Raw genomic sequence first — 11,852 nt, 5'->3', positions numbered from 1 at the left:
CGCACAGGTGATCAAATACCACCAAAAGAAAGCTCTGTTTGTGGGAAAAAAGGACGTCAAATTAATTTGGGTACAGCGTCGCACGACCGTGCAATTGTCCGTTAAAGTCACGCAGTGCCGAATCGCAAAATAGGCCCTGGTCAGGAAGGGGGTAAAATCTTCCGGGGCTTAAGTAGTTAAGGGAGTAAAACTTTCTGGTCCAGAAGTGGTTAAAAATCCCAGGAAATGAGGAGACACATTGTACTGTGGTTGCGGACTCTCTATTCTATCATTGTCATAAACTATAATTCTAAGTCTTCATTAGATCGCAGTAACGCTAAGCCAAAGTACATATACAGGGCTGAACCCGCTCCCCACTTCCGGGGAAGCAGTAACTAAGTGACCAACTACGCCGCCGTCTATACCGGAAGTGACGACATCGGTTTCTTGCCGCTTCCCACGGGATGTGACGGAATTGTGAAAGTGCTCTATCCCCTCCCCTTTCTCTTGACGTCTCCACTTCCACGTCTCTCTAGTGTGTGTGTCTGTCCCGGTACGGAGTGCGGCTTCCTCGTAGGGGAGGAGGGTCCGGGTCATGGCGGCTGTGTCCAGCTCGGGGGGCTCCGGCCCCCCAGCTGGGGCCGGTGTGAAGGAAGGGGCCCGGGTCGCCATGCTTTGCCTGCTGTGGTATTCGGTGAGCTCAGGTGGGAACGTGGTGAACAAGATTATCCTCAACAACTTCCCGTACCCGGTGACGGTGTCCTTGTTCCACATCCTAGCCATCTGCTGCTTCCTCCCTCCTATGCTCCGAGCTTGGGGGGTTCCTCACACCCAGCTACCCGCCAGGTATTACCGCTGGTACATCATCCCGCTGGCCTTCGGGAAGTACTTCGCCTCGGTGTCCGCACACTTCAGCATCTGGAAGGTGCCTGTCTCCTATGCACACACGGGTAAGTGCAGGCTGGCCTGTCATCTAATGCGGGGGAGGGGGAAGGATGACATCCACTACTACATGGGCTCAGCACAGTGATCACAACAAGGAAAATAAGCCCAATGTGGTCTGAGCTATGCCCATCAATGATGCTGACACATCCCTTATCCCATCAGCACCATTGCTTCTCTTCTACATATTTCACACAGTCATTGCTATCTCCTTCCATACAAGTGTTTCAATATACAGCTCCTCCTGCCTGCTTTTGCTGGCTGCAGCCTATTTTATTTGCAACACCTAGATCAGTGTTTATCTACTCCTGTCTTCAGGACCCACTAACAGGCCAGGTTTGAATAATAACTGATAAACATCACAGGTGGTATTTGCTGCTTAGTGATTGCAGAATTCTAGTCTGCATCTCACCAAGGTAATACTTAAAATCTGTCCTGTTAGGGTCCTTTCACACGGGCGATCTGATCCGCCTGTCAGTTTTTCAGGGGGACCTGATCGGTTGCTCCATGCATCCCTATGGGGGTGACATGTCCGCTGGCACCCGCTGCTTTCCGATCCTGTCCGTGAAATCCAGACGGATGGAAATCATATCTTCCATCCGTCTGGTAGATCTGATGAGAACGGACAGCAGTCCGTTCTCATCAGATCTCCCCATAGAGAACAGCGGGGATTGACAGCTCTGTCTCCACACAGAAACGGAGCTGTCATCCGCCTGCTCAGCGGGGATCGGCGGATTGATCCCCCCCCCCCACTGAGCGGAATAGACTCCGTCGGCGGTTGCGCCCCTGTGAAAGGACCCTTTGTGAGTCCTGAGGACAGGAGTTGAGAACCACTGACCTAGCGAAAGTTAAAGGAGAAGTACAGCCAAAGCTCATGTTTGGTTGAACTCCACTTATGGCTCACAGGAGTGTAGTTCGTTCTGCATCCCTGTGACCCGTTTTAAGCAGACAGTGGGCTGAAGTTCGCAGTCTGCTGTCGTCACATAGCCAGCTGATTCAAGATCGTGACAATGAGGTCTGGATCCTCCCACATGCCTGGACTGGCACCTGACTCAGCCTCTCAGGGAGCCGCTGAGATCCAGAGCCAGCTGCTCCAGGTGGAGGAGGCAGAGCAGAGCCGCTGACTGACAGTCACCAGCTCTCTGCTCAGGGAGTTGTGAGAGCCAAGCGATTGGTAGTGTTTGACCGCTTGGTTCTTATGGTGGCCATACACGTATAGATGTTTGGACGAGAATGTTCGTACAAAATTCTTAGAATGGCGAAATCTTGTTTTCGAAAATTGTCCAATTTAAAAATAAATGTAATTTCTGAGCTATAACCACATACACTGCCCAAAAATTCATTATGGAAGAAGAAAATGGTCTGTTGGTAGTGAACAAGCACGTAGCAGTCGTGTGAAACGCGTCTACTGTCCTAACCTGCTGTACCTTGTACCGTTTGTGAATAAAGGAACTTTTCTTCATTGGATTCCCGTGGTGGCGTGTGACCATTTTCTTCGTTCATGCTTCTCTCCTGGTGGCGAGCCGAGGTTCAGCAGCCACCTTAAACTGTAGACTTTGACTAGACTGAGCGGTGTTATCTCTCTATATCAAAAATTTGTTAGATTAAGAATAGATTTCCTTCCTGCCCCTTCAAATTTTCCTATCACTGCAGTTGAAAACGAACAACGGTTTGACCCCACGAACGATTAGAAAATCAAATAAATTAAAATGAAAACTTCCAGGCGAAAAATCTATATATGTATGGCCAACATTAGTCTTAGAGGCGCAGGGGGACAGATGCAGCATCGGACTGATTCTGCGTCCATCTAGTTCAGTATGATTCTTTAAAAAAAAAAAAAAAAAATCTTTTTACAGAGGTTATAACCTTAAAAATAAATCCTGTTCCTTTAATGGAGTTGTAGAGGGGGCCAGGCAGAAGTTTATTTTAATGCATTAAGAGAAAAAGCCGTCTGTGTGTAGCAGCCCGCCCTCAGCCCCCCTAATACTTACCTGTGCCCCCACTCTAGCCAGCGATGACTCCTGGCTGCTGTCAATCAAAGTCAGTTAGCCAATCAGGACAGAAGGGGCGTGGGGTCGGACGGCAGCACCGTGTCTGAATGGGCACGCAGAGCTGCAGCCAGCTCGGGGGCCCCCATCGCAAGCTGCTTGCAGTGGGGGCACTCGACGGGAGGGAGGGGCTAGGAGTAGCGAAGAGGAACCTGAGAAAAGGAGGATCCAGACTGCTCTGTGCAAAACCATCTGCACAGAGTAGGTAAGTGTAACACAAGACTTTACAATCACTTTAACGCATGTTAAACCGCATAGTGCTTGTGCGGTGTCATTTGTTCCATTCTGTGTTGTAATATACCTGCTTGACCCTGCCTATTCCTGTGTCCCCCCTAGGTGGGCTGACCACGGTAGTCATGGCTGCTCATCCATAATAACGTGGTCAATTTACATGTCTCTGTCATCCTGCTGGGTTCCGAGTCTCTCCTCTCTCCCCATCGCTTCCCAGTGTGTGAGCTGATAAAAAAAAAAAAAACCCATCCCTCCCTCCTGCCACTATTCCAAGCAGCTGTAAAGTTAGTGATCCCAATTCCTGCCAGCCTCTCTGTAATAAGATATACTACACAGTGTGTTTTGTTTTTTGAAAATTCATCAGCAAAATACCTTTTTTCACATTGTGGATGTGCTGTCACCTGACCGCCTGACTGACGTCAGAGGGAATTCTCAGCCCCTCCCACTGTCGTCCCTAGATCAGGGAAGGAGAGCGGTGGGCAGTCAGGGATGTGGTAAAAAGGTATTTTTCTGATGAATTTTCAAAAAACACGCACTGTGTATAGGGTTGTCACCTCATCCATTTAAAAAACGAACACTTATTAATTACACAGGATAATTTAATGCAGATAAGGCACTAAGTGCGTTTAATTACCACCTTAAGCACAGAACCTCTGTAATCAATGTGTTAATTTTTAAATGGATGAGGTGGCAACCCTAACTGTGTAGTATATCTTATTAGAGGGGCTGGCAGGAATTGAGATCACTGGCTTTACAACCACTTGAACCACTTGCCGACCAGCTGCCACACTTTTACTGCAGCAGGTCGGCTCTATTACGTGGAACGACGTACCTCTATGTGGTTTCATGTAGTAGCTAGTGGGGGCGTGTGCACCAATTGGCTAGAGGGGGAGCCAATCAGCGGGTCTGGCGGATGCTATCCATAAAGATAGATTGGCGGTCTGCCTATGTAAACAAGGCAGACTGCTGTTCTGTCAGAGATGAACACAGGGATCCTGTGTTCCTGCTATTTAGGAACACAGCTCTCTGTTCATCTAGTAAGTACAACCCCCTACAGTTAGAAAGCATCCCCTAGGGACAACCTAACCCTTTGATCGCCCCTGATATTAACCTCTTCCCTGCCACTTTCAGTACAGTAACAGTGCATATTTTTAGCACTGATTACTGTAGTAATGTCACTTGTCCCCCTAAAAGTATTAAAAATGTCAGGTGTTCAATCTGTCTGCTGCAATGTTGCAGTCCCGCTAAAAATCGATGATTGCCAACAGTACTAGTAAAAAAAAAAAATTAAATAAAAATAAAAATGACAATCTATTCCCTAGTTTGTAGACCTGATAACTTTTGCACAAACCAATCAATATACAGTTATTGAAATTTTTTTACAAAAAATATGTGGCAGAATACATATTGTCCTAAATTGATGAATACATTTGTTCTTTTTTTTTTTTCCTTTAATTTTGTTAGGGCTGTGTTTTATACCAGAAAGTGAAAAATAAATAAATATATATATATAATATATATTTTTAGAACTGTCAGTCTTTTTTTGTTTATAGCGCAGAGGTGATGAAAGTTCTATTTGTGGGAAAATAAGAGCATTTTTATTTAGGTACAGCGTCTCGCGATCGTGCAATTGTCAGTTAAAGTAACGCATTGCCGAATTGCAAAAATTTCCTGGTCATGGAGGGGGATAAACCTTCCGGTCCAGAAGTGGTTCTAAATTCAAATCATTTTAATCATAATGCATTTCCTGCATTAATATAAAAAATGTCCCAGTAGTTGTATCGCCCTCATTTTTGATATTCAAAGCAAACTTTTACCCATCAATCCATGTCTCCATATGCTTTATTTAATTTATGAACCTGGCTCCCTAAACATCACAATCCATTATTAGGCCCCCTTTCAATTTACATTCCAGGGGGTTTTACGCCACGGCCCCTACTTCGTGTAAGGCCCCGTTCACACTGGGGCGATCCGACTTGGGGGGGCGACCTCGGAGCGGCCGGCACGGACTTCATAACATTGAAGTCTATGGCGGTCGCCTCCGGGTCGCCCCAAAGAAGCTCCGGACCCTTTTTCTAAGTCGGAGCGACTGGTGTCGCTCCTATTAGAACGGGTCCGCAGCTTCCCTATGGAAGGCGACCTGTGAGGCGACCAGGTCGCCTCACAGGTCGCCTTAGTGTGAACGGGGACTTAAAGTGAATTATAATGCTTTGTTTTTTTTTTTTTTTTTTCCAACTAAAACAACAAACAACCAATTTTAAAATAAAATGCAATGCAGCGCTTAAGTCCATTCTAATAAAGCCCATTCATCTCATAGGGCACCGAAGTGTTTTATAAATACAGTTGTCAAGCTGATATTCCTAGAATGCATTAAGGTAAAAAAAAACCTTGAGGCTTTAGAACCACTTTAATTGTGCATAAGTGAACCTGCTCACATAGGACCCAGAAGATCACAGCTATCACTGTGTGGGCTACTATAGTTAGTCTGGTTTCCCAGCAGGCCTCCAAATATCAGATGTGGATACTTGCATTGAGCCGAGCTGGACCATTGTAAGTAGGCAAAAAAGATAATTCCTGGAGTTCTTTGTTAATGTTGCCAAACCCTATGTAATCAAACTGAGATGTCAATACCAACGAACAAGCAGGGCCCTCTGATTCCTAAGGTATTAAATTGTATTGAATTGTACTGCCTGCCCTCATGTTGTAAAGTGCTATATAAATCCATTATACTACTAATAAACAACTGTCAATTTAACCACCTCCCGCTGCCCGTATGCATATATGTGGTCCTGTGTAAATAAATTACCGTCCTGACAGCAAATCACATGCCTCCTGGCATTTAGAACCTACTGAATGGCTGGGAGGCAGCAGCAGGAAGGGGTTAAAACAGCAGTGCTGTACACTTTTCCTAGGCTCTACCAAATGACAACCACTGCGGTGGTTCACAACCTATTTGGAAGAACGGCAAATGTTTGGGATATATGTAATCCTATGTAGAATTGTCACCGCTTTTACATTTAATTTACTCTTTTTATAATCCACAGGTTTATCCATTAGATAGTGCTATTGTAAAAGTGTCAGGAACCTCAAATACAGTGCAACTCTGAGATTGCACCGATTGTCAAACTGACACTTTCACTTGCAAGTTAAAGCCCCTAATAGATTTTGTTTTCTTCCTAAATTGTGAGATCCAATATGAAAAATGAAGATGGTAATTTATATTGGAAGGCCATTGGCATGTATGATTTGCACAATCGCATTCCTTATCCATGTCACAGATTGAATGAGTGATTGGACAACCACTTTTTTTTTTTTTTGTTCTTGCCTTTATCAAGGGACCTTGGACACCCCTTCTGTTTTCTAGCACTGTGACATCACAGGGCTACAGTGCTTTTATGCCTGGCCAGAGCTGGTGGAGTAATGTGTGGCACAAGTAATATAAGGCTTCCAACACCTGGCATGGCAAGTGTTAATTGGCATTGTGGGGGAGTGTTTTCACTGGAGACAGTCCTGAGACTAGCCCTACTCTACCTGCATGGTGGACCAGGGTGACTGCAATGCAATGGTTTCACTGCAGGGAAATCTGCAGTCATACTAAAGGGGGTCCAGGAACTGGCAGGTTCAATGGATATTTTTTACAAATAGGCAATTTTCACTTTTAATTATGGACTTTGCTTTCTGTCATTGTTTTACTAATAATTTTCTTTTTAAAATGACATTAGTTCTGCTTTAACATATCAAATATCCACATTTTGTTTTATATGTAAAATGTATCTGTCTATGTGTATGTCTTTGTGCTGGGAGCACAACGCACAGTGCGCTCCCAGCACAGAGACCGGGGTCTCACCGAGAGAGCCTTGGGCTCCGTACTAACAATCGGGTCCCGAAACTCCAGTTTCCAGGTCACCTGATCAATGTAATGGCCTCCGCTTGGCTATCACAGTGATCAGTCACTGTGAAGCCCACCCCTGTGTTTCTCTCTTTGCGATTGGGAAGGAAAGATACATTGTATCTCTCTCGTTCGCTCTCTCTCTCCTTGCAGCAAGAGATAAACTGTGTAAAAAAATAAATAAATAAAAATGATAATTAAAAAATCTAGAAAAATACCTAGATCAAGGTTTGATCTACGTCAGTGCCAAGGTTAGTGTTTGGGTCAAGTAAGGGCCATGGGTCATGGTCGGTACATTTTTGAGCAGAGTTGTACCCAAGTAGTTGTGCAATATACGAACACGTTAAAATTGGTAAATTGTGCTTAGGCATTGATATGTTTTACCCTTAGGCGTAAAGGGGTTAAGCAGCGGTTAGCAGAAGGCCTTGAATCAGCACATTGTTTGTTTTCCTTGCTAGATCTGGTAAAGCTGTAGTGCACCTGGCATACCATTGTTATCTTACCACATAGGAATTAAATAGAAAATTGTATTTCTTGCTGCAGATAATGGATTGGGGTGCTCCAAGCACAGAAGAGGGCATGTCATGAAACTTTGTCAACTTGTAGTTTGGCCATACAGGCAAATGAATATACGCACTTAACCACCACCTACCCCAGCAACACATTCCTCATCCTCTTTTTGCTCCACTGCTAATGGGTCTGGCTGCTGAGGGCAAAAGAGTTAACTTGGTGCTAACAGTGGTGTGAGGATGTTCTCTCTGAGCCCCGTTGACAGCCTTGGTTGGGTGTCTGAGCAGCCAGGTGGCAAGCAGCAGCACTCTCGTGGGTGGAAAAATGGGAAAGAAGTTTCATGTCCCCCCACAATCACACACACTGTTGAAAATACAGCCGTTTAAGTGGGAAGTGGGGGCAAAGACAAAGCAAGTATATACAGCTTGTGGTGGGGGTTAAGTGATACAGTTGCTTAGCACTGGCTGGATAAAGCTTTGATTCATTTTAAACATTTGGCCCTCCCAAAAAAAAGTATTGGTTGAGCTGGATAATTTGCTGGCATCTCATCTGGATATTAAGTGGCAAGAACTCTTTTCCATAGTCCTTATTTGTATTTCCCATAATATACATTTTGAACAGAAGAGAAGAATTTCCCCAGAATGGGATAGAATGCAGACCTGACAGGTTAAGCTTAGAGATTTCTCCACATTAAAGTAGAATTCCAGATTCCCAGCATAAACCTATTTAAAGGACCCCTACTAACACTTATACCAACTAACCTGTGTAAGAAATATCTGTATATACACACCTATGTTCAGTCCACTCTAGTTTGGTCACGCAATCCAGATCCCCTGTGTCAGGCAGCTGCAGGGGAAAGGAGGGATCACCAAGGATGAGCCAAGGGGCTTATGGGTGGCATCACTGCTCCTGGGTTTACTAGCTGGTGCAAGTTCTTTCCTCTCCCGTGCAGCCTTCCCTGGCTAACACTTGAGGTCGCATGAGCGGAATGGAGCAGGCTGAAAATAAATGCATCATTTTTGCACAGGTTAGTCGCCATATTTGTTAGGAGGGGACTGTTTTAAGACTAGATAGGTTTATGCTGGAATTCTACGTTAAGTCTGCAAGTGAGGAAAGGTATATATGAACACCTAAAATGAACCTTACCCCTGTTATCTTTTTTCTTTCCCCTATCATCTGGTTTACTGGGTTAGCTTGATGACATGCAGCGTCTTCTAAATTGTCTTGAAGCTTCCTGGGTTGCATGAGGAGAGTATCTGAGGAGGCTTTGGGCAACTGGTGATGAAAGGCAAAAGCACAAGCTGCGCACCTCCCCTAGAAAAGAAGAAAAACCTCATATTCCCCCTCCCCGCCCCAAAAAATGGTATCTGCGATTTTCTTGAAAGGAGGAGAAGACAGCAATATTAAAGAAAAAAAGGGAGAAAGTGTTCTTTCAGTAAAGGCTTACAGTGGCAATGTGCTTGGTGGTTTTGCAAAAAGCAGTGTTCCTACTCAGATGCATTCCACTATGGGCAAGTGTATATCTCAGGAGCACTGCTTTTTAGGGTCAGTGTACCCTAAAAGCAGCGTGTGGGAGGGCTGCTGAGGATGAAGATTTAGGCAGGGCTCTGGTGGTCTATGCAAATCTAATCCTAGAAACACTTCAGTAATTTAACTTGTCAACATGTACCTAGAAATAAAACATCAATTTGCATACCCTAACATTTAAATACTGCAACCGAAGAAAAAGCTACATTGAGGTTTGCATTTAATGTGAAATGTAAAATGCTCCACCCTTCTCTGTATATTAATTCCATCTTCTACTCTGAACTGTAGTTTATCCAATAACCGCACTCTCTTCTTGTCTCGTGTTAGGAGGAATGGCCTTTTACCATCCCTGGTTCACATCTCTAACAATGCCCCCTTTTTTCCGATTTTGTACATCATAGCGATGAAACCTGGCAAATGCCTTGAGGCCCAATGATTCTATATGGGGGTGTAGACATCACGGGTAAACACTGCAAGGTGGGTCCATTGCCAGATGACCTCTTGCTTCATGTCTCTAACCCTCCAACTGCCTTCCCCTCCATTCTCCTGGAATTGGAAGGCTTTGGTTTCTTTAGTAACTTAAAAATGAATGCCACAAAATCCCAGTGCCTCAATATTTTGCTGCTCTCCAGTACCCAAGAATTCCTTATTGACAAGTTCCCAATTCAATGGGCCCATAGCTCTATTAAATATCTTGGTGTTCAGATTCCATCACATCATCATAAATTATACAAGCTGAAGTACTTTCCCACGTTCTCTACTATGCAACACTCCCTGAAGAGCTAGTCATCTGAAACACTTGAGGCTGCGACAGATGTCCCTCTTTAACATGGACATTCTTCCCCCATTTTTATACTTCTTCCAAACTATTATGATCCAGTTCCTTGCCTATTTTTCTTGTCCACGTGTTCAGTGTTGCTCATATTCCTTTAGCCTAGGTCCCTGGTCTGACGACAATATTTTGGTGAATCATCAAATTGACAGGGGTGTGGGTCTTCCCCATTCTGCGGCGCTGCTGTGCTGAATCCTTAACTGGTTCCATCATGGGTTGGTCTTTAACCACTTACCTACAGTGCACTTTCACCCCCTTCCTGCCCAGACCGATTTTCAGCTTTCAGCGCTCTCACACTTTGACTAAGAATTACTCAGTCATGCAACACTGTACCCATTCAAAAATTGTGTCCTTTTTTTCACACAAATAGAGCTTTCTTTTGATGGTATTTAATCACTACTGGGTTTTTTATTTTTTGTGCTATAAATAAAAAAAGACTGAAAATATTGTGAAAAAACGCATTTTTCTTTGTTTCTGTCATAAAATTTTGCAAATTAGTAATTTTTCTTCACAAATTTTGGCCAAAATTTATACTGCTACTTATCTTTGGTAAAAATAACCCAAGTAAGTGTATATTATTTGGTCTTTGTGAAAGTTATAGAGTCCACAAGCTATGGTGCGAATCATTGAAAATTGATCACACTTGATCACACCTGATGTACTGAAGGCCTATCTCATTTCTTGAGACACTAAAAAGTCAGGAAAGTACAAATACCCCCCAAATGACCCCTTTTTGGAAAGTAGACATTCCAAGGTATTTAATAAGGGGCATGGTGAGTTTTTTGAAGTTGTCATTTTTTCCCACAATGCTTTGCAAAATGAAGATTTTTTTTTTTTTTTTATTTTTTTTTACAAATTGCCGTATTAACAGGTTATTTCTCTCACACAGCACATGTATACTTGCAACTACACCCCAAAACACATTCTACTACTCCTTCTGAGTATGGCGATACCACATGTGTGAGACTTTTTCACAGCCTGGCCACATACAGAGGCCTAACATCCAACCAGCACCGTCCGGCATTCTAGGAGCACAAATTTCACATATAATTTCCTGACAACCTATCGTACTTTTGAAGGCCCTGGAGCACCAGGACAATGGAAACCCCTATAAAACGACCCCATTTTGGAAAGCAAATACCCCAACGTATAATTTTTGAGGCATAATGAGTCTTTTGAATATGTCATTTTTTTCCACAAGTTTTTGGAAAATGTGGAAAGAAAATGAAAACACATTTTTTTTTACACAAAGCTGTCCATTTATGCAATATTTCTAACACATAGCATGTACATAGCAAAAATTGCACCCCAAAATACATTCTGCTATTCCTCCTGAGTATGGCGATACCACATGTGTAACACTTTTTCACAGCCTGGCCACATACATAGGCCTAACATCCAAGTAGCGCTTTACACAAAGTTGTCCATTTATCCACTTTAAGACTGGGCCTATTTTTGACACTTGGTGTTTACAAGCTAAAATCATTTTTTTGCTAGAAAACTACTTGGAACCCCCAAACATTATATATTTTTTTTTAGCAGAGACCCTAGAGAATAAAATGGAGATTGTTGCAATATTTTTTATCACACCATATTTGCGCAGCAGTCTTCCAAATGCGATTTTTTGGAAAAAAAATCACTTTTTTGATCTAAAAAATAAGAAACCAGTAAATTTAGCAAATTTTTTTTCCATAATGTGAACGATAATGTTACGCCGAGTAATTAGATACCCAACATGTCATGCTTCAAAATTGCGCATGCTCACAGAATGGCGCCAAACATTGGTACTTAAAAATCCCCATAGGCAACATTTTAAAAATTTCTGCAGGTTACTAGCTTAGAGTTACAGAAGAGGTCTAGGGCTTAAATTATTGCTCTCGCTCTAACGATCGCG

The 11,852-nt window shown here is 43.4% G+C and overlaps 1 protein-coding gene across 1 annotated transcript in view; it reads left to right on the top strand.

The window, feature by feature from the left end:
* The first annotated feature begins 473 nt into the window (after positions 1-473).
* The window catches only part of SLC35E1 (solute carrier family 35 member E1), a 90,324-nt gene continuing 78,945 nt past the window's right edge, over positions 474-11,852 (top strand). The window contains exon 1 of the mRNA XM_082248134.1: positions 474-929. Coding sequence (XP_082104260.1) covers positions 575-929 — 355 coding nt within the window. The 5' untranslated portion in view covers positions 474-574. The remainder of the gene's footprint in view (positions 930-11,852) is intronic.

Source organism: Pelophylax lessonae (assembly GCF_965119305.1).
Source record: "Pelophylax lessonae genome assembly, chromosome: 1".
NCBI classification, from domain to species: domain Eukaryota; kingdom Metazoa; phylum Chordata; class Amphibia; order Anura; family Ranidae; genus Pelophylax; species Pelophylax lessonae.
The sequence above is the reverse complement of the archived record's forward strand: the minus strand, read 5'-3'. Positions and strand labels throughout refer to the sequence as shown.